We start from the raw sequence: 23,924 nt of genomic DNA, 5'->3' as shown, positions 1-23,924 counted from the left end.
TTGAGAAGGAAACATACAGGACTTCTAGAAAACACAGATAATAATTCAAAGGTTGATTTTAAAAAGCAAAAAAAAAATATTAAGGAGGAATGCACATTAAAAAGAAAGAGCAAATTTGACTAAAAAGCAATCAGCTCTCTCCCCTTTACCTAACATTGTACTCTGGTATAATGGCAATACTGAGAGAAGTTTAAAGGAAATTTTGATGATGACGATTAGAGAGAAGGGCAAAAAGATATGTTTCCTAGCCTTCGATGCTCAAATAGCATGTGCACAATCTCTAAAGTAACGTCAAAGTTAAGGCATTGAGGTAAGACTGCAGGAATACCTTAACAATTTCTTCCCCACTGACATGCCGGAGGCGCCCCAGAATGTCCATGATTCTGTCTGGATAAGCTTTCCACTTCAGCAAAGCAAGGAGATCCACTATAAATCAAAATAACATGCCAAAATATTTATAGCAATATTTTCTGGGTACTGGAACGAAAAACAAAGTTGTTCACCTACTGGTGAATGAGTTGTGTGGTTCATAAGTGGAATGTAGTATAACAAAGGATGACCTAAGTACAGAGGGAGACTTATGAACTGATGTAAGGTGAAATAATTCAAACCAGGAAAACATTATATACAATAACTAAAATTATGTGCCTTAAATGTTGGAGTTAGTGTTTAAATCTTGTTCAAATTCCAATTCTATTGTACTATTCACTACATCATACCCTATAAGTGACAATCAAAAAAGCCAACTGAAAGGCTAGTGCTTACGGTTTGGAGCCCAATTTCAGTTTCTCCAACAGGATGAACATAAGACTTCAGTAGGCAGTGAAATAACTTCAACCCTTTTCAGTGCCTGAGAAGACATCCTGAGTACTGAGTGCATCCAAATAATTCAGTCAATTTGGAATTTGACTTAATTCAATGTGTACTTATTAAATACTGAATCTACTCTGCAGATAAAAATGAGGAAAAAATCTAAATGCCATAAAGATCCCTTCCCTCCTATTTTGTACATCCCCAGTGAAGCAAATCAGGAAATAAATGTAGCTGACAAATCTGACCCTGTTGAAAACCCCAAGTTAGACTGCCAAGAACTTGATGGGGTTAGGTACCCCCAGGTTCATTACCATACCATTTTGAGTGAGTTTGGTGGAGGAGAGCTGCGTGGAGATAGAAAATGTTTCTTTCGTGCTGCGCTGGAAGATGAGGCTGGAAGGAATATTAGGACAGCCGTTGTAATCTTCTTTGCAGCATGGGAGGCCCAGGTAGAGTGCGTGGTTGTTAAATGTACTATTCTCATCACACTGCAGTTACAGAGAAAAAACAAGACATGCCAACTGAGAAGTTCTTCATTTTCAGGTCTTAATAGCAAAATCCAGTTATCCAGAAAATTTAGCTCTTGATCCTCCTCATTATCTTTAAGTCCGATATATTTAGCTTTATGTGTCCCAGAAAGATGGTTTCTTGTTCAAACCTCTTCCAAGCCCACTAGAACTTCTAAGAACTCTTGTGCAGAACACACATATGGTCACAAAGATTACCATTGTTTTTTGTAGAGGGTTACAATTAGTGGGGGATCTCTGGGTGAGGTTTAAGACCCTTCAGCCCAGAGGGAACCTGCTAACAATGTCTGGTTTGGCTCCCCATCTCCCTTAAGGGCTCTCAGCCTTCTGGAGAAATCAAGGGGCAGTGCAACCTGTGTGGAGATTGAGGCAGAGTGATACCAGGTGGAAGAGTGATATCAGGGGGCAAACTACATACAATAGCAAGTTGTTTATGTGGTCCCACATGCATAGGATTGATTTTGTTATGTTATAAAAAGGGGAAAGTCCTTGAAATAAACGGACTCAATTTTTTCCACCATCCTTGGGAGTCCCACCTCATCACTCCTCCACTAGGAAGATATATTTTAATCACTCCGGTGTGGGAGCTCTAGAAAGCAATGATACATTTTGTCATCCCAACTTGGGGTCTTTAGAAAGCAGGACTCAATATTTTAATTACCCCCAACTTGGGAGTTCTAGAAAGTAGGACACAACAGTTTTTCCCAGTAAAGAGACTATTAGAGGTAACCTTAGGCTGTTCATTGTATTTTCAGAGGTTGTATTGCCAAGAACTAAAATTGGGGGTGCTGTAGAGCATATATGCCCACATTAGGGAGCAAATTCTGCTATGGACTCTAGAGACAGATCTACCACGACAATTTGTGGAAAGTTAATAGCACATGGATAATACAATTTCATTCTTCTGGCTGAAACATTGTTCTGAATATATCTGCTTTGTGTGAATGTGCATTTTTTTTAAACAGATCACAAAGCACTTCAAAGAGAAATGGTTTCAAGGAAGTGGTTAACAATGCTGCCCTTGGTTTGGGATACAAAGAAGGCTCTGGTGGATCTGAGGTCTCATACCTTATATACATAGAGCTCATGGATATCATCGGATAGGGTGGTTCCATCATCTCGCATCAGAGGAGTGAATGCAAAGCCAAACAGTTTCTTCTCTCCTTTGTCTTTTGCTATAATAAGAGTCAAGAGATGACTGGTTATTTTTTCCTTTGTTTTGCTTTTCAAATAGATTCCCCCCTCTTACACTATGACAGCTCCCATTCTTTTTTTGTTTTTCAGGCATTTCATGGATTCAGGTATGAAAGTACTCAGGCAATCCTTCACTTAAGCCTGTAGGTGCCTAATCTTTCTAGACCCAAACTCCTACTCTTAATAAAACAGGACTCTGAAGGGCAAGTTAAACAACCACCATAAGAAAAAAATACCCTGAGGAGAAGTGAGTTTCTTAAAGAAAATGAAGCTGGGGATTATCTACTTCAACAGAAGGGCCTCTATATCTGACATCCTAGCCGTGGACCATTACTTCTGAAATCTGGAGGAACAATTTCCAACAATATTATATCCCTTGAGTTTGGTTTCTTGTAAACCTTTCCCCCTGTGCTTCCAGACAGTTATGTACTCATGGAAAAGGGAACCATCACTAGTGCTCTATGGGGAAGCCATTAAGAAATTTTACTCACTAGAACAATGTCTGAATTCAAAGCGCAGGTGGGAGCCCCGGAACCTATCTATAGGGATGGGTAATTTGATGATTTCCCCCCAGCGAGGGCTGTTACTATGGTAGAGGACAAAGGAGTGGTAAGAGGACCTGCTGGGCTCTCCTGAGCCAAGGCTGATGCAGTCCTAGAATAAAAAACACATAAAATCAACATCAAAAGAAAGGCTGCTTGAAGGACAAAGTAAGAAGTTATATCCTATGGAAAAAGCCATCCATATCCAGAGATATAACTAGGGGGATGGAATGCAGATAGAAGCATGCTGTTTTCACCTTTTTAGTTTTTTCTTTCTCATGGTTTTCCCATTTTGTTCTGATTTTTCTTTCACAACAGGACTAATGTGAAAATGATATTTAATGTTATCGTACGTGTATAATCTATATTACTGTCTTGGGGAAGAGAAAGGAAAAATATTGGAACTCAAAATCTTACACATAATTGGAAAATACTATTAGAAATGATTGTTAAAAAAGAAGCTGTATCCTAGACACATAGCTGAGTCCTTGTATTTTTGAGGAACACTTCATCTGGAAATGACTCTTCCATTTAATTCCTACTCCCAAGGCCATCCTACATCCCAAGGGCCAAAAAATTGAGAAACTTTAATTCCCTGGAATCTGACATCCTTAGTAGCAAGTTTTGTAGCTGATGCTAAACCTTTATGCTCACACACTAATAGAATGGTGATTGTTCAGGATGTTAATCTAGGACAGAAGTCACCTAAGTATAGCTGCCTAGCAGACTGAAAGAAAATGGAGAATACTTAAACCCATCAATGTAAACTGCTCATTCTAGTTTAGAAAAGAAAACCTCAAACCATATAGGATAGTGGGACAAGAAGAAATCAATAGCATGGGAGATTTCCTTAGATTAGAAAAAGTCAATTAACAAAAAAAGAGCATCTTTTTCCACTGTTGCACAATGTCCCCAAATAAACCCTCTACTTTGAGTTGTCTCAGTGTAGGGAAACCAAATTCGAATTTATTGTTTCTCTTCTATGGTTGCCTCATCTTTAGATGAGTGACCTAAGGGTGTTCAAGGAGATAGCGGATTTCTTCATGAGGAGGCACTGAAATAAAGTTCTATTATGGGAACAATGAGTTTAAACTCATGATAGCTCCTTATAGCCACAACATTGTACTAATAAACACCTGAACTATATCAGTAGAGCAACAATACTATCTACACTTGACTGAAGATAAAATCCAATTTACTGAAGTCTCTTAAGGAAAAGAGAGCTGAGGGAAGCTTAATGGTTATCAAAGGGAAAAAAGGGGATTGGATGAGGGGAGTAAGGAGTTGTTCTTTTTCTTCACAGGAAGTATTACAAGAAATAATGGGTTCAAATTGCATGAGGGAAGATGTATAGCAACTATTCAGAAGAATTTCTGTAAGGGCTGTGAGAGAATAAACTGGGGAGATTATGGAGTTTCCTTTAGAAATTAAACATTATAACAACAAACAAATACATTTGGGCAGATGACTACCTATCTGGGATGGTTGAGGCAGGGATATGAACCAGGTGAACTGACAGGTCCTATAGTTTATTCCACAGGGCATCCATGCCTTCGACTGTTACGTCATTGGCCACACATACAAGGCTCAAGCATGCTATTAGTTGTTTTCCTTACCTTTAAAATTTCTCCATCTGCATAGAGCACATACATGGTCACTTCGATATTCTTTTGTACACTCTTCCCACCCCTCTCGAAATCTCCCTTTTCCAGGGTTAGGTAGAGGTCATTTCGGATATCACCTGTGGTGAAAGAAAGGCAAGCTTCTCACAAGGAGCAGAAGTCATGGTAACTCATGATGATGACAGAGATCAGGCCTCCCTGTGTTGTTCCTCTGAGACATGTGCCGGCACCCAGTGCATTCCAAGCCAGGGGTCAATAACCATGGACATTCCAGTATCAATGAAGCAGAATTTAGGGTGGTTAGTCATGTTTTCTTTAAGTGTTAATTCATTCTCTGCACTGTGACTTGGATGTAAGAGAACATTCTCCTGGCCTGAAGGTGAATAATCAGTCTAATAAACCCTCCAATAGAACAGCCTAAAATGAGTATCCTACTTAAGCTTCAAACTGGAGGAGATTTTGGAAAGAGTGGGTAATGCACATGCCAATCATCCCTTACCCACTAACTTTTCCTTTCCTTCACTCTGCAAACCTTAATTCAGAGCTTCTCTTACTCTTTGGAAAGGCTGCTCGCAGTTCAAACCTTTCTTTCTCTTGAGCAAGAATACTAAGCCTCCTTCCTGCTGGATTCTTGGCTCAGAAGCTGGTTCCATGCAGGTGTGTCAGGCAGAGGGCACTGGGCACGACTGCCAATTTTTCATCACCTTGTTTGCGAGTGTTCTTGGAGCAGATGATTATATCCAGAAACACAGATGCTAGGTCAATGGAGGCAACATTCTGTCAACCCTTGTGGGCTCAGCTCCTCTAACCTCCAGCCCACTTTACCAGTCTTTACTTGTGTGTAAGAGACTCAGTCTTAAAATTCAAAATGGCCCAAGTAATATGCTTGTCCTTGGGGGGATGCTGATGTAAGGGAAAGCAGTGACAGAATACCTGCTGATTATACATGTAAATACATACAAAATGTTCATATTTAGGCTGTCCTAGCTTCTAAATTTAACACTTAGCAGAGTTTCTTCCACACATTCTAAAAGAGGGCTCATGACTTTCAGGAAAAATAGGCAAGGCAGGAAAAAAAATCTTCAAAGAAAGAAAAAGGCAAATAATAAGAGGTAAGGCAAAATGGAAGGTGAATTAGCAGCTGAGGAAACCCAGTAATGAAGTAATGGAATGTTCTGATAGCAAAGGTGGAACCAATTCAGGCTGTCAGATTTTAATACCTCCCCTCCTCCATTTTCATACTTGGAAAATCAGAAATCTGTTTATTGACTACAATTACAATGAGACAAACGGTGTTTATTGTCTGGCACTTTAAGAACTTTCTAGGTTGGTCATAATTTCTAGACTCCTCTTATATTTTACATTAAAAACTTAAATGTTCCTGCCCCTTTTCTGCCTTGACCACATCTAAAGATTTCTGGACTAATAAGACACGACCAATGTGTTACCTGTTTGTAAGAACAAAACTGCTCTGAGGGCTGAATGTGCAGGACAATCTTATCTTTTCAGAAATGACTTCATTTCTTTGGGAGGGGGCATCCATGTGAATTGGAATCATAGTGCTTCCTATTATTCAGATTATTCTCTGAATCTTTATGAAGTTGAGAGTTGCTGCTTCTCAAATTCACTATTAGGAAATATTAAAACTCAAAACCAGAAAAAACCAGTCCTTGACAAACAGCTGACTTCTCAGAAACTAACCTTAATTTTTACTTAAAGACTGATCATAATGTGGATCTATAAACTGACCAAAATACATATTCATAAACTAACTAAAATTATATTCAGAAACATGTCAGAAACTGACCATAAAATATATTGATAGATCTAACCAGAATGCGTACTCAAAGTGTGCCGATGAGGCATATGCAGAAATGGAAAATCATACAGGTTTAGAAACTGACCATAAGGCATACTCAGAAAACGGATGGCAATGTATTTCCAGAAATCTCATAAGCATTTTCTTGAGCTTGTGAAAGCTAAAATGTCTCCAAGACTACAGTAATCAAATTCAGTTACCCAGAAACCTACAATAAAGGGAAAATTACAAATTTATTTCTAATCGGGTCACTGTTTCAAAATGTAGGGTAAAAGAAGGAAGGAGCTTGTTAGGGAAGAAGCACATAAATTCAATTACCAGTTAAGGCAAAACACCTTTCACTTACTGGTTTAAGATCTTAAAAATTTACCAAAGTGTCAAAAATTCTCTAGAGGTATAATATTTATGTTCTTCTATGCACATGTCACTCTGCGGCAGGTCAAATGGCCTAAACTGTAGATTATCCCTACTTCTTCATCTGCTTCTATTATTTTGTCCCTCCTGACCTCTGCTCAACGACGTCTTTGTTAGAGATTAAATGTGTTAGAATAAAGTGTTTAAATCCAAGGTCTCTGTGGAGCATCTTTAAAGCCAGGAGATGATAATGGCTCTCACTGCAAGGGTCTAATGACACAGTAGGGGATACTCCCAATCATGTGATATGGAAACATCAAAAGACCTTCTTGCCCAAAATATCTCTCCTGTTGTCCTGCCATGTTCCTGAAATTACTATCATTAGAGTCAGGCATTTGGATGTAGGTAAGACATTATTTTCAGACAATGGCATGGTTCTTGTTAAATGGAACAGGACTGACACAGAATGAGAACACTAACCCAGAAATGATTCTTTTCACAAATCACTTATGCTGGGGACAAAAGACAGCTATGTGATGACAGGGACTAGAGAAGAATAACCTGAAATATGGAATGGGACGGGTGAGGGCAGGGCCTTAGACAGACATCAAGCAGGTACATATGCAGCAGGCCCTGGGAACAAGCACAAAGCGGAAGTGGAAAAGGATGCAAGAAGTGTATGAGTGTGTTTATGGAGGGTGGGGTGGAGGAGAAGGGACAGTGTAGATGGACTTCCCAGAATCTCGTGAGTATCTAGCCATTCCCTTTCTCAGAGAGAGATTTTCTCTACAATAACCCAACAAGTGTTCCACCTCTCAAAGAACTTCCATGATGGGCAAGGCACGACAACCTAAGGCACCCATTCTATTTTTAAACAACTCTGACAGTTTTATAATTTTGTGAAGGGTTGGCTCTGCTAATAATCTTCTCTTTAGATCATAATCCCTCCTAGAAACCTGCTTCTTTTCCTAATTTTCTATCATTTCCTTAGACTGGCTAACGAATTTGTGGTACCTCTAGTCTCTCCTTAATCTGCCTCCATTTTGTTCATTACTATGTATATAGTAGGTGCTCAATAAATATTGATAGACAAATAAATGGTTTTCCCCCCAGAACCTCAAAGACAGCTAAAACCTATTTTTCATGAGGAGAATCAGAACAAAACATTCAAGTGACTACGTGGCCTTTCAAAGCTAAACAGCTATATAAGTGATGGCTGTCAACACTACTTCTGTTCATGGGAGGATGGAATTTCAGAGAGAGTGTTAATAAACAACAGCTCTATTACCAGGGCTGTCTATGTTCACCAGTTCATGTCAAAGAAGTTTTTGAGAAGTCTGTCACATATGGCCATTATTAATAGATATAATAATTACAACAGTATAATCTGAATAGGGCTAGATTAAAAAAATGTACTGAAAAATTCCTAAAATCTTTTTTTTTTTTTTTTAAAGCTTACTTGTCACAATAGTTAACAAAGATGAAAATTCTGCACAGTTGATTAACAGTGCCGTGAAGGAACAAAATGGTTATTCTATGAGCAGAGTAATGATAATGGTTTGTTTAATTTTTATGGGCAGAACTGGTCTTTATGAAGATAAATATTGTTATGGCAAGACTAAAGCTCCTAAGCTGCCTATTGTTTTTCTTTCCTATATCCACCTCTGTCGATAATTCAGAACCAGGCAGGTCTAATTTAGGAACTAACTCAGCAATAGTAGATTTTTGCAAGAAGCTTCATCCAGGATATTTTAGATATTATCTGGGTTTGGTTCTCAGGAAGTCTTATCATGGGAAGATCACAGTTACAAAAATTAGGCTCAAGTTCTACACCTCTGCCCCTTACTCTATTACTTTGTACATATCACGTCTCTCCTCAATTAAGTATCTATAATTTCTGCTCTGCTTCTCTGCCAAGGCCTTTGGGAAATGTAGATGAGATAATGCATGAAAGAAATGTCTATAAACCATAATGGTTTCATTAAACTTAGAAATAAATGATCTCTGAATCTGATCAGCAACCTTCTCAAAGAATGCTTACGTAGAACTCATCCCTTGATGTATAGAACAATTTTCCCATGCGGTTCGGTGAAATGCAGAGAAGGCTTCTGCATGCTCTCCAAACTCATTCACTTTCAACCTACAGAAAAGAGGTTAAATACTGGTCTCTCTTCCCTCATCTGGACAATTGGGAGTACAGAAGTGAGTTCAACTTAGCATCTTTTCTTGAGGGGCAGGAAGCAAAGGGAGTAGACTGTTAAATCAGATTGCTTTCTTGGGAAATAATACAGAGTTCTATCTTTTGAGAGTTTAAAACATAGAATCCATATTTTTCCAAATGTTCATTAATGAGAGCTCTCTACTTTAAAAGTCAATTTATTCTAATTAGCATGGTTAACACTGCATGGTTACATTTTGAGGAGGAAAATAGGACTGGTCCTAAACTAGTTTCATCTGTGTAAGGAACTTCTAGGCCCTAAAGTAAATGAGTAACTGAACTAGAGCTTACACCCATGAAAAGAAGTCTGGCTCATTGGGTTAGATGCCTTGCCCAAGGTTACCAGCTAATATGAAGCCAGTTTTCTAGACTTTTAAGACTACTTCTCCATCCACTGTTCTGCCACAAGGCTATAGGACCTTGTTTATTCCCTTCTTGATGCCAAAAAGCCTCAAATTCTCTTCACTTTCCCCTCATAGAGTAGATGAGTGGATTCCACAAACATCATCGAGAGACAGTGGGCAGTTAGGTGGCATAGTAGATAGAATGTAGGATTTGGAGTCAGGAAGTATTGAGTTCAAAATCTGGTCTTATATTTATTATCATCAATCTATTTATCAATCTATAAATCAGGCTATTTAACCTTGAGCAAACTGTCTGCGTCAGTTTCCTGATCTGTAAAATGGAAATAATAATAGCACCCATCTCCTGGGTGGTTGTGAAAACAAAATGAGACAGCATTCATAAAGTGCTCTGCAAACTTTAAGATGCTTGCTGTTATTATTATTATTATTCTTGTTATTAGACATGCCAAATTTTTCTTCAGAGACTTCTGATTATAATCCCATGAACCAACCTGAAGCAGTTCAAGACATCAGCCTTCCTTAGGAGCACATTTGCTAGAAACAGTTCTTTTATGTTATGTGTGTCCAGAAGAATTTGAAAGAATAAATAGTAATGAACTAAAAAAGGCTTTTAGGATATCCTTTTATTCTCTGCTACTTGAGATAAGAACACTGCTCAAACCCCCCTTCACTAAGATGAGTAATTGGTCTGCCTTTTTTAAAACAAAAATCCCTTCATATACTTGTAATTTGTTCTATTTCCCTTCTTCCTTGTGAGTGGATTCACCACAAGGGTGTTCTGAATAGATGAGAAGCCTTTAGTCTTTTCAGCTAGGAACACTCCTCTGGCTAAGATTTACTGAAAGTCCAAAGCTGTCCAAGTCTTCAGGGCTGGGCCATCAGTTTCTCTCGCTGGATCTCTCCCGATAGGTCTTCTAATCTGCCCAAGGTAGGGGAGGTTGGTGAAGGGTGGAGAATGTATATGATTTCCCCCCAATATTGCAATGATTTGTTACCTTCACCAACATTCCATGAAAAAAGTGGAGATGGAGAAAAAGCAAGCAAGCAGCAGACATTGAACAGAAAAGCAGGAACTTACACCCAACTATCTTCATCTCTGCATCAGAAAGAAAGGGGAGACAATGAAGGGATAACACAGAGAGAACAAGAAAAATTAAGACAGAGAGAAAGAGAACAAGAGAAAGAAACATCACTCACAGATCAATGATGAAGCATGCACTTTTCATCAGAGGCTCAGAGTAAGAGGCAGAGTGTACTACTAAGCAGGTGAATAAAGGGAAGGGTATCCTTAGGAAGACAGACACTGCCATGCGTAGGCAACTGATTTTTCAGCAAATTCAGTATACAAATCAAGGATCATTCCAAAGGCAAGCAGCACATGGCCTGGTCCACCCCATATCACCCAGGGAGAGGCAGTCCCCTTTCCTACCCCCCTCCCTAACCCTTCCCCAGGATCAAAGCAATCTTATTCTCTGAGAAAACCTCAGTCAGCAGCTAGAAACCCACACTCAACCATAGGGCTAGTTCAACTGAATCCTTTTTCCTGAATGACAAAGACAGACACAAGAACATTTAATTATCAGCATGATACTTGGCTCATGTCACAACCAAGTTGGAAATTCCAGGGTTAGAGATTAAGCCCAAGAGGTTCCAGAGGAATTAGTAGCAATGTTCTCCAAAGGCACTTCGGGGCCCTGATTCTCCATGAAAGGCTGGAGATCAGAAGTGTTGATGTAGTAGACATGCCAATCTTCCTTAGCACCTCATGGGTGAGCATACGGCATGCTGTTAGTTTTTAGTTTTCTGTATTATACAATATTACATAGAGAAAGAGAAGGTTACTCTCATAAGAAAATGCTGGTTCTATATTAATTGTCTTTAAGTAGATTAGGGAAAAGAGCTCTTGCCCTTTCTTAACCCATGATATTTGTTCGATAAAATGGATTTAATTTAATAAATTTAATTTCTGTAATAAAATACCCTTAAAACAAAATTGATTTAATAAAATAACTATAAAATAGATTTCAAATCATTCATTTCAAGTTATAGTCTTTTAGGTTGATAGTATTAAGAATCTGCAATGAATCCTGGAATGAAGCCACACCACTCAAGAGAGCCTTGTTTATCTAGCGAGCTTAATCTTTCCTGATTATCTTGTTAAGAAAATCTGTAAGGGACCAAAATTTTTGCTATAAAGCTATTAGCTTGTAATGCACAAAAAGATGAATTTAAATATAGGTAAGGAAGAACATAAACATAGAAGCAAAAATGACTGATGGACAGCTATCCCATCAACAAAAGATAGGGGGTTCAGTTAAGGAAAAAATGATTTACTGGAGAAAGTATTTCTAAAACCTTCATTAAAATTAGCCTTTTTAATCAAAGATGATATTCTCAAGGCTATTATTTTCTGTGCCACTATCAATCCAATCGTTTATGGCTCATGATCAAAATTTTCTTGCCCACATTCTCATATCCTGAACAAAGAAGGATGGCTATTTGGTGGTAGGGCCAGAAAGAGCATTTGAAAAATACCTGTCATAATACAATAAAGGTTTTACTGTCTTAATACTGGTGGATTAGACAGTGAGAGAACATGATGTAAGACATTGTGGTATGACTGTAGACTTCTAGCACTATAAATATGCTCTGGCCATAATCCCAATTCTTCTTGCATTTCTTCTGAAGGTGATGTATGACCTTCAATTAACTGCCAACTCACCATAGTTTGAAGATGTGATTCTTTCCTTATCAGGAATTCTAATAAGATTCTAATATTTTCACTTGGTCTTCAAATGATGAGAAAATCGCCTTCACCCACCTAGCCATCATGGCCCCATTTACTGTAATTACCCAGGCTAATTGTTAGGACACTAAGCAGCAGCTCCACTCACTTTAGTGGCCATTTCCTTAAATACCCATTTGCTGCAACTATAGCTATTCACTACTATAAAGCTGTGTTGTATCAGAGGATAGGGGAGAATAACATTCATCTGTTTTACAGTTGTGAAGTGGATAGGAAATCACTGGAATGAGGCTATAGGACAGACAGCTCTATCATCTGTCTATTCCTACTTAGAAGATGATTGCTGGCTCACTGACACTGGGGAAAGGTGTTGAGATGGATGAGTTGATCTGTCATGGAGAATTTGTCATAGTCAGCTTTTCTCTCGAGATAGTTTGAGCATAGTGCTATAATGCCTCGGTGCTATAATGTTTTGCTGAGCTATGGGATCTCAAGCTCCCTGTTTAAGAGGGACTCAGGAGATATGAGGAGGCTAATAGATGGGAATAGGTCCCAATCCTGGTGATAATAATGTGAAAAAAGTATTTTTTCTTTGCCCAGTAGAGACTCATGAAGAAGGGTGTGGAAGCAGAGTAGGCAGATGCAGCCCACTTCCAGGTCTCAGGGTACTCCCAGCTTTGCCATGACTAGGCTAACTCTAAATCTCCAATTTAACTGACCCAAGAATCTATTTCTCTTAGCAGGTACAGTTTGGTTGTCCCTAGAATGGGCTGATGGGGGTAAATGACATCAATTTTTTGCAGACTAACTTTAATGATATTCCATCAGTCGTCATTCAGAGGGCACAATTCATCCTCTTCTCTTATTTCAACTCTTCTATGGAATGTATCCATAAACATTTTACATACCCTGGTATGCTGATGAGGCAAAGGGACATCCAGCTGCCTCATCAAAGGACCTCTTTTCTCAAATGTGATTTTGAAAATATCTCTTGAAATGAAATTCTGCTTAAGAATATTTTGACTGAAAGATGCTTCTCTCCTGTTCCCTTTCATATCATTTTATGCACATTCCAATATGAAGGCTTAAGATTCATTCTCTTCATATACAAATGCTCACAACTTTTAGAGGAACCAGATTTCTGAAACAGGGATGAACAAGGAAGAAACACTATGTGTTTCATTCAGTGCCATCTCAAAAGGGATTACTATAAAAAATGTAGGATAAGATGGTTACGAGAACAATAATAAATAATGGCATCAGTTCATTCTTTAGTAAAATGGTACTTATAAAACTTCATTATTGGTTCTTTGGTTAGTAGTTAACACAAGGAGTAAAGGATCACATGAGTATCTGACTGGGTTACCTTAAAGGTCTACAGCATCTTATCAGAATATCTTGGTCCTATGACACTTGATTCTGAGTCTCCTCCTTTTGGGTATTTATTTGTATATATGCACGTTTAAACTGTGGATGCCTAAGCAGCATATTTTAATGTAATACTTTAAATGATCCTAGACTAAGTCGATTTTTAAAGAAGATTTTTCTTAGTTTTCATACAGCACAATCATTCTTGTCAAAATTACATTCCTATAATTTCCCATTTCTTATCCCTTGAAAAACAGGACACTTGTGGTTGTTTCCCTGAAAGATTGGTGACATAACAGGAAGGTGAAAATCTATCTTTGTTGACCTTGATATATACATTCTTTCACTGTAGAAAGCACAGAGGGTGTCACATAAGAAAACCCATCTGTTGTGTCTATCACTGTAGCACTTTTGAACATTGTTCTGTATGATTTTATGAGAAGAATCCAGCAGCTACAGTTAACAGATGATTTTATTGATGGCAGGGTCCCGTCCATTGGATCTAAGGATAACGCAGAATAGATCTATTGACCAACCGTAGCTGAAAGAGCTGACTTGATTCTGTGAGCACCCATTGGGAGCCCCCAGAGCAGTTCTGCCTACCTGGCATGATGACATCAGGGAAACCCAATTTCCTGGTAACTGCCAAGCCTCTGTTAAAGATCATAGGGTTTTCCCTCCGAACCTGGTCCATATCCCCACGAAGAAGCTGCAAAGAAATTATAAGACCTGCAAGAAACAAAAAACTTTTTTTCAGGGCCACAATTTCATCTTAATAAGAAACTCACAATTCCATCTTGAGTCATATAAGGTACTAGTGAGAATAATTCAGGAACTCCTTTCATAGGAAAATATATAATATGCAGAGTTTTTCTTTAGAAAGCCATCATGCAGAAAATATAAGCTACTCTGCAGAAATATTCTGCTATTCAGAAATACCTCGAGGCATAAAACTAACAGAACATGGGTCAGAGTGACCTTGACGAATCAAGAAATGGTTTAACAAAAATAGGATGGAAATTTTGACAGTTTCTATGCAAGGGGGTCCTCTTAGGGAAAGCCCCAAAGAATCCACAGAAACAAGATGGACAGACTATTTAGAGATGAGTATGCCAAAAAAGAACTCCTGGCCAGGGTGTACCACTGGCTGGAAATGTGGGAGCAATGTTATAGATTGTTTTTTATACTGGGAAGTATGCCAAATTCTGGAAGGCAGTAATTCTGTATTTAATTTTTTTCCCTCCCAGACATCTTCTGATTATATCCTTAAATTCATCTGTCTCTCCCAACTCCTAATTCCTTCTGAAAATTCCTTCACCCTTCCTATAATTCCAGTCCACTACACGTGCTCTGATGTCACTTTCCTCCACCAAAATTATCACCTTATGGCTGACTAGTTCTCTTCCCTTACAATTCTTTCCCATTTGCCAGCCATGACATAGTCAGAATGGCACTTTGAGGTATCTTTAAAATCTCTTTTTTTCATTCTTCTTGATATGCTACCAAATGTAGAAAAAGTCATGTGATTGTACCTAGGCAAAGCTATATGGTTGTACCAACTTGCTTTGATACAAATTAATGTAGTCTAATTTTAAGAAGGCTTTCATTGTTGTAAGGAAATCCTTTTATTTTTTCATGATTATCTGTTGTATTTTTTACAGCAACAATTCTAAACTTTTTCTTTTATCCCTAAGATAAAAGTATTCCTTTTCCTTTTCCCTTTCCATCTTAGTTTACTGAGAATATGGAAGCTATTAGTCATGGTCCTCTTTCTTCTTTCCTATGACAAATGGCCAAATTCTCCTATATCACTGTCCTATTCTTTTCTCTTTTGCACTAGATCTTAAGGAAGAGATATTCCTTCTCATTGTTCTTTCCTGTGCTTTTTATCCAGATCCTCTGGTCTCCTATGGGATCCTGCTTCCCTGCTTTACCTTATCTTCACTACTTTATTCACTACATCCTGCCCTACAAAGTGCCCTGGGCTTATCCATTCTTCAAGCAAACAAAATCCTGAATTAATCCTACCAAATTATTGTCTTTTATCACCTCCCCTTCACAATGAAAAGACCTACACTTATTGCATTTAAAAAAAAAATTTGGAACTCTACCACTCAATTGAAATTACTCTCTCTGAGACTACTGAAGAATGCTCTTTTTTCTTTTTACTTGATTTTTTTATGCTATCCACCACCTTCTCTTTCTAGACATTCTTCCCTACCTTGGCTTTTGGGATAGTTCTACCTTGGCTCTTCTACCTGTCTACCTTCTTTCTCTTTTGCTGGATCATCATCCATTTCCCTTTCCCCATTTCCTGGCTCTGTCTTGGGCCTTTTTCCCTCCCTAAACTCTCATCAATATTATCATTTCTGTGCAGATGACATTTTATACACACACACACACATACACCCACACACCCACATGCAAATTTAATCTCTGTCTTTCATTCCAATTCTGTGCCATTTCCTTCATATTTTATATATGAGGAAACTTAGGCAAACAGGGTTATACACCTTGCTTAAGGTCACACAGCTAGTCTGTGGCTGGATTAGAACTCAAGGCTTCTTAACTCTAGGCCCAACATTCTATTCAATGTGCCACCTAGCTGCCTCAAAAGACCTGATGAATCTCTCCAGCTGAATGTTCCAATTACCTGATAGATATCTCCAATCAGATGTAACACTGACATTTCAAATTTTCCAAGTGTGAAAATGGGATTAACAATATTTTTCCTCAAGCACATTTTTTCTCTAACCCCTTCCCCAATTTCTGTTGAGGACACCACCATTCTTTCAGTCATCCATATTTTCAATCTCAATCATCCACTCCACTTTTAATTTGTTGCTCTACCTGGTTTCAACTCCAAGAACAACATGCTCTCTTCCCCAAGAAAAGCTCATTCATCACCTCTGAACTCTTCATACTGTTAATTCATATCTTGATTAACTCTCTCTCTTTCTACTTCCCTCTGACTGGAGGTTGGAAGGCACAGTATTATATTCCTCCCAAAGCCTTCTTTAACAGAGAACAGAAACTGGATTTTCACTTCACTGCTACTTCGCACCTGCTGCCTTTCCTGTTTTTAACTGCAAGGGAAAAGGTGTTTATTCTGGGTACTTTCTGGAGTCCTGTCCCTCTCACTCTATTTCCTGTCTCTCTTGCATGTTGTTTCCCCTTTTATATTATAAGCTTGAGGGCAGGGGGAACTTTTATTGTAATTAATTGCATCCCCAGTCTTAGCACAGTGTCTGGCACAATTAGTGCTTATATTGATTGAACTGGATCTTTGACTCTTCTCTTTCTTTCATTCCTCCAGATCAAATCAATGGCCAAAGCCTTATAAGTTTTACCTCCATAACAGATCTTTTATCTGTCCCTTTACTTCACCCACCTCCTTAAATTAGACCCTTTCAACATTCAGAAACATTTCTAGTTGGTTTTTTTGCCTAAACTTTCTCTAATTCTTTCTTTTCAGTTCATCCTCTCCTCATCCTCCAATTCATTCATGCCAGAAATAGTATTCTCAAAACAGATCTACCATTTCATTTTCCTGTTCTAAAATCTTTACTGGCTTCCTGTTGCCTGTTGGCTCAAATACAAACTCCCTTGCTTGTTATTTAAAGCCTTCTAAAACCTGGCTCCCACCTACCTTTTCAGGCTTCTTTCACCTCACTTCCATTCACTCTATATTTCAAGCAAATTAGTCTCCTCACTCTTCTCTGAATGTAGTACCTTCTATCTCTGTGCCTTTGCATACACTGGCACCTATACCTAGAATACTGTACTTCCTTATCTCTGCCTTTTAGAATACTTTGCTTTGGAATTTTAAAATAGCCCTGATGAAATTAATGAGTTTCCCTCTATGGCATCAGAAAGTAGTTACTTTAAAATACTGGCAATGAGACATTATTTATGACTTTCAGAATTATAATTTGCTTTGAGAGTTGACTAAAATAATGACAAATGACAAATGCAAACAATTCTTGGTTAGAATGGATTCTAGAATCCATTCTAGAAAAAGGAGAGATGGTCAGTAATTTTTTTTAAATTCTGTCAACCAATAGGAATTTATTAAATGAATTACAATGTCACAAAGAGTCAAATATGACCGCAACAATTGAACAATAGTAACTTTGTTTAGACACAGTGTTAATCACTGAGAATGAAAAGACAAAGCCCAATAAAATTTAACTATGCCTGCTCTCAAACTGTTTACATCCTACCTTGAAGACAATATGGGTCCATGTAAATGTAGAAAGAATAAATACAAAATGTAAACAAGAAAGTCAGGGAGGCAGGATATTTATGGCTAAGTTGAGAGGAGCAAGAATGATTTTGTGTAGAAGATGGTATTTGAGCTGAATTTCCCCCACCCAGATTGCATTTGGGAAATTTCACATGATTTTAATGGTCCTAATTGAGTTAAATCCTGAAAGAAGTGAGGGAATCTGTGAGATTGAAAAGAAAGATGCAATCACATTTCAGGAATGGGAATATATAAATCAAGGGAATAGGAATAATGTATATTGGAACTGGAAAGCTGTATTAGGGTCAAGCTGTGAAGAGCTTAAAAAAACAGATGGAGGTCCTTATACTTTTTCCTAGAGGGAATATGGCATCACTGAAGTTTATGAAATAGAAAGGGAACATTTTCATACTAGGGCTTAAGACAAATAATTTTGACAGCCAAGTAGAAATGGACTGGGGAGAGATTTTTTTCCCCCCCTGAGGTTGGGGTTAAGTGACTTGCCCAGGGTCACACAGCTAGGAGGTGTTAAGTGTCTGAGACCAAATTTGAACTTGGGTCCTCCTGAATTCAAGGCTGGTGCTCTATCCACTGCACCACCTAGCTGCCCCCGGGGAGAGATTTAATTGAGAGTTTCTAGCCATGGTCCAGGTGACAGGTGATAGAGGAATAAACAAAAGTGGTATCTGTGTGAGTAGTGAAAAGTAGATAGATGTGAAAGAGAGATATGGAAATTTAGGAGTAGAGTGACCTGCCCAATATCACTTAAGTCATAAATGAAAGAGCTAGGAATGAGACTCAGGCCTTGATTCTAAATTTTACTGATGAGTTGTCCTATTCATAATTTCCAAGTTGTTTCATGGTTTTCCAAACTAGTAACTTTAACTTAATTCCACAGAATGACTTTTGGTTCCTTTAATCATCCAACATGAGAACAATAAAACTGACTTATAACTACCAATTTAAATTTAATGTTATATATTGAATTCTGTTCCATTAAAAGTAGTTGGTCAAAGTGACATCTATATGGGACATTTGTGGGTTGGTAACATGCTGCCATATCAATTGATCTGTGGAATCTTCTACTTGTTGAATGGTTGAATGGGGATTAATTACCTAAATTAATCTCAGCCCAGCTGCTAAAATAGCTCTGTGGCTAATATGCAAAATATAAAAATACATATTTAAAATATAGGAAATTGCCTGTTAAATGCTTAATTTAACTATAGCAGTTCTTAATGACCTCTATGTGAATGTGAATTGCTTCATGTTGAATGACAGTTTATCTGATATCGAAAAAAACTAAATGAAAGAGATGTGATTTTTATTAAAGGGAAAGAGAGGGAAGAGGGAAGGAGAGAGAACAGATAGACAAAGAGAAAGACAAACAGAGAGATGAAAGGAGGGAAGGAGAGATGAGAATATGTTAGCATTACTGGAGAATCATTTATTCTCTTAGTACCCACAACCAAAAGAGAAATTTTTTTCTGTAATTTTAAATGATATCTTTGGGGAAAAAGTATCTAAGAAACTTTGAAAGTGATTGCATTGGAAGTTTTAAATTAACTGTCCATTGAGCTTAACTCAGATTGGTGATGGGATAAAGTAAAGGAAATTTATTTTTAAAAAAATGGATCTTCAATTGAGTAGAATAATACAATGAAGCAAGATTCAGAATTTGGCCAGCAATATCCCTCTAGCAATTTAAGAAATACCCAGAAATAAATCCATCAGGGTACAGGTGAAAGAGAATTAATTTGCAGATATAAATTCATATATGTCTAGAAAAGTGGTCTATTAATCTCCAGGAATTGTTATACTATATATCCCTAGGCTTTTTCTATATTTGTAAAAATTGTTTTTCAAGATGACATTGGTAACTTTTCCCTCTATAACTGAGGATTCTTGAAGACCTAACTTTGTTGCAGATAGAAGACTGTTCAGACTCCCAGAGCTGTGAGGCTATCACTGTCATATTTAGTGGCCTTGAAAGCAGCTTTGGATACCCACTTAGGTCTGTGTCATCCTGTCTGACTCTTGATTTTCACTGAAGTAGGCAGATGAGACCAAGAGAGACAGTTAGGAAAAGTGACACTATATAACCAGAGACTAAGTTTACAATTTTTTTGTAGAAAATGAAATTTGTGGCAATCTAAAAATTTCCCACACATTGAGGCTTAGATAAAAGCACAACTTTTCACCTTTTCCCCAGATTAGGGATGTCCCTAATCCTTGTTATTGGAAGAATAGTAATCTTGATGCCTGGTAAAATCATTAAACATATTCACTACATATTGTTTATAATAGCCAAATAGTAGTATTGTCTCATTGTTACTTTTCTCAAGCAAGCAATCATCCATTAGATCATTAGCGTCCTGAAGACAGGGATCATCTTTTGTCTCTTCTCCCATCCTCAGTGACTGCCACAGTGCTTGGCACATAGAAGGCACTTAATAAATGCTTACTGACTATTAAGTGCTCAATACCTCTAGACCTCGAACAAAACCAAAGAAACAAATTAATGTGTGTAGGTGTGCATGTGTACGTATTGTGTATGTGTGTGTGAGATTATCACTGCATTTACATTATACCTAGAATTTTAGGAATCAGTGTAATCCCAATCTTTTTAAATGTTTGGGGTACAATTGTCCTCTGAGGATGCTCCCTAATTAATATGTTCTTACTCATTCTCCTTGTCTTAAATATGTCACATGAGTTTTAAATCATTTTTGTGTCGGAAGTCTAGTAGTCAAGGGCATCATTTTATGAATAAATAAGTAAATAAAACAAAGAATGTAAAAGAGATGAAAGGGGAATGTGTTTCCATAGATACCTTGGGACTTTTCCCTCTGTTTTAAATCTGGCTTTTGTCCAATTTTTCTTTTCTTCCTATGTCAGAGAGAGGTTTATTGTGTCAGCCCATTCATTAGACCAAGGTTCTGCAATTCTGAACACCTAGGACAAGGTGCTCCTTAGCATTCCGATGACAATGACAGTCATCACTTTGTATCTAATCCCAAAGTACACATACAAGAAAAAGCAACCCTAGCTAAATAAATTATTCAATAAGGATGGATGATACCCATACTGCAATATGTAAGTGGAGCCAAACGTGCCTTCCAGAATGTTTCTCCTTCTGCAGCCTCTGGCTCAGAGCTGCTCCAAAGATCCTCCTACTCAGATATCCATTTATATTTATAGAGCAAAAAATAAGCTCCTTCTGACAGTCAAAATTGTCTAGGAAGTTCTCTGCCTGCAAATGGCATGTTGGTTTTATATTGTCATTCAAGACCAACTCATAACTCTCAGAAAAGCGTGTGTAAGTTTGAGGACAAAAAAAGGTTAAGAAAAGATCATTATGAAATAATTAGTGAAAATGGCAAAAAACAAACATCAAATTCTGTTGTGAATTCAGCAGCCTTTAAGTGCAAGATGATTTCAAGAGTCTTATATTTTTCAAATGACTATTTTTCAGATTTAATCACAAAATAACTTTCCATTCAATTTAAGAAATAAAATCTTGTTCATGTTCATAACCATCCTTAGTTTTCAAGAACAGGGATTTCAATGGCTTCTATTTGAAAAAGTTCACAAAAGAGATAAAAGTCACTTAGATGGAAATTTTTTTTTCTATTTTCATCCTATGTCTTATATTGCTATATTCATCATTGACACTAATATGATTTCCTTATAATACGCAATGAGCAGCAACTGAAAAAGACTTTTTTCAGTGCCAGTTTTATTCTGAGATGGTGGTTTTCTTCAAGAAAACATAAGTCTTAGTTGGACAACTCCAAAGACACATTTCCTCAGCCTAGACAAAGAAAAGGCATAATTAGGCTTGACCTCAAGTCATGTATCCAGAGTATGACAAATGAAGCATAAATGTTTAGGAAAGGATATTGAAATGACTGCATAGCCCAAGCCCCATCATGCAAAGTTAAGCAAATTAGCCTATTTAAAAAAACAAAACAAAACAGATTACCGTAGTTGGAACTGGGTGCAGTGTACTTTGTGCTAGACTTTCGGATGATATTTTCATGGACCTGGTACCATTCATTTTCATTGTTGCATCTGAAATAAAATTCACATATGTTATGATAACTGTTTCATTTTATTTTGATATAAAAGGAGCTTTATGGGTTATCTAAATCAACCCTATCATTTTACTGCAATGCAGATAAAGTTAAGGGAGCTGTCCAAAATCACACAAGTAGCAAGTAGCAGAGCTAGGATCCACATAAATGTCTACTGACTTCAAAATCAGTTTCCCTTAAACATGGGGGAGGAATCCTGAGTAAAATTGGCTGGGTGTCCCAACAAGCAGAAGTAAAATTCTTTTCCTGGCTATTCATTTGGTTTGGGCAAAGAAAGAACTGAAGAAAAAAGGGGGAAAGAGAGTTCTAATGTTGACATTCAAAGAAAAGGCACAAGAAGACAATAGCACAATGATCTCTCTCCCCAAATGATAACACTGTACCTTAGACTTTCCTGACATTCACTGGAGATTACTTCAGATAATGAGAAATCTCATCATCATGCCAACATTGTCTACCAAACAGTCTCTCAATTAGTTACTCTGAGTTTCTCCTTGAAAATACCATTAAAATAAACTAACAAACTCCATTTGATGAGAAGGTTGTCACTTCCCCAGCAACTATCAAGGACTCTGTGTGTTGACTCAAATACCACACAAGATTATTCCTTATTTACACAGTCCAATATGATACATCTTTCAAACGGGAACTCTAGGTAAATAAAAATTTTAACATTTAAATGCACCTTTTAGTTTAAATTAAATCCCATAGGTTTTAAGATGAAAATGTTTAGTTATGTGGTAACCAGGGAAGATTGTCACATGTTTAAAACTATTGACAACCACTGATAAGAGATTTTTTTTTTTTAGTCCTTTGTAGATAACCTGTATGATTACAGTTGGGTTGCTGTAAATTAAGTCAATCAACTAACAGGCATTTACTTATTAAACACTTACTATGAATCTAGCAATGGGTCAAGTACTGGGGACCCACAGAACCCTGTATCCCCAAATAATCCATCCCCTCAATGACTACATTCTAATGAGGAAGACAACATGCACTTAAGGTTTTTTTTTTTTTTTTGTGTGTGTGTTGTTTCAATTCCATTTGACTTTTCATGACCCGAATTTGAGGTTTTCTTGGCAAAGATATTGGAGTGATTTGCCATTTCCTTCAAGAGTTCATTGTTTCAGAGGAGAAACTAAGGCAAAAAAAATTATAGGTGACTTGACCAGGTGTCTGGCCCTGCATTCTAACTCTTGAAGATGAGTCTTCCTGATTTCATTGCATTGGCTACTGTACTACCTAGCTGATGCCATGTGCATAAGTTAGCTCATACCAAACACAGAAAAAATGAAAAACAGTCTTAAATGGGATTGCAGTAGGAGGTAGGGGAGGGGTGAGAAAGGCCTCCTGCAGAAGAGGATGCTTAAGTTGAGTTCAGGGATTCCTAAAAGTCTGAACTTAGGAGGGAGAACATAATTGAAGTCAAGAGCCTTGGTGACTATCTATAATTTGTAGCCTCCTCATTCCTATCGGCTGCCATAGTAGGAGGGAAGATGTCCTGAAAAGGGATTTTTTTTCTATTTAGTCAGATTCCTTCTAGAGTTCAGAGTGAAAGGTTCTGGCAGTACCTTTAACTCTTCACTATTTAAATTGTACTACGTCTTCACTTGTCAAATCAATCAATACATGAGAGACTTGTCTAGGTGTTAACAACAGGGAAAAGACTAGTTTCTCTGTTGGGTTCTCCTTGTCACTTTCCAAGCTTACTAGAGCAGTCATCACTTGCTTGAAATGCAACCTGCATAAAGGTTTCTGGAAACCACATTCATTCCTGGGGCAATACAGAAAGAATAATGACAAAAGAAAATGAAATGAAAATCTTTTCCTCAAACTAGAATGTTCCTAGATCACTTAATAATGCAAGGGAAAATTGCACCAACAATTTAGGAAGTACTGAAATGCAAATTTTATACATATTTTACTTGGATTTCATACTTTATTTTATTCCTTTGTTAACTTTAGAAAATTCACCTTTCCTCAGAATTTGTTTTATTACCATGAAGAGAA

General features: G+C 37.5%; 1 protein-coding gene across 6 annotated transcripts in view; it reads right to left on the bottom strand.

The window, feature by feature from the left end:
* Positions 1 to 23,924, bottom strand: part of DOCK3 (dedicator of cytokinesis 3) — a 499,318-nt gene that overhangs the window by 97,975 nt on the left and 377,419 nt on the right. For all 6 annotated transcript variants that reach the window (XM_074283356.1, XM_074283357.1, XM_074283358.1 and 3 more), the window contains 7 exons: positions 21,800 to 21,888; positions 14,172 to 14,297; positions 4,693 to 4,817; positions 3,026 to 3,188; positions 2,409 to 2,515; positions 1,130 to 1,301; positions 329 to 426 (listed from right to left, as the gene is read on the bottom strand). In XM_074283356.1, the coding sequence (XP_074139457.1) occupies positions 329 to 426; positions 1,130 to 1,301; positions 2,409 to 2,515; positions 3,026 to 3,188; positions 4,693 to 4,817; positions 14,172 to 14,297; positions 21,800 to 21,888 (880 nt within the window). The remainder of the gene's footprint in view (positions 1 to 328; positions 427 to 1,129; positions 1,302 to 2,408; positions 2,516 to 3,025; positions 3,189 to 4,692; positions 4,818 to 14,171; positions 14,298 to 21,799; positions 21,889 to 23,924) is intronic.

The sequence above is a fragment of the Sminthopsis crassicaudata genome, chromosome 1 (genome assembly GCF_048593235.1).
Source record: "Sminthopsis crassicaudata isolate SCR6 chromosome 1, ASM4859323v1, whole genome shotgun sequence".
Lineage (NCBI taxonomy): Eukaryota > Metazoa > Chordata > Mammalia > Dasyuromorphia > Dasyuridae > Sminthopsis > Sminthopsis crassicaudata.
Note: the sequence above shows the minus strand (reverse complement) of the source record. Positions and strands in the feature narration are given on the sequence as shown.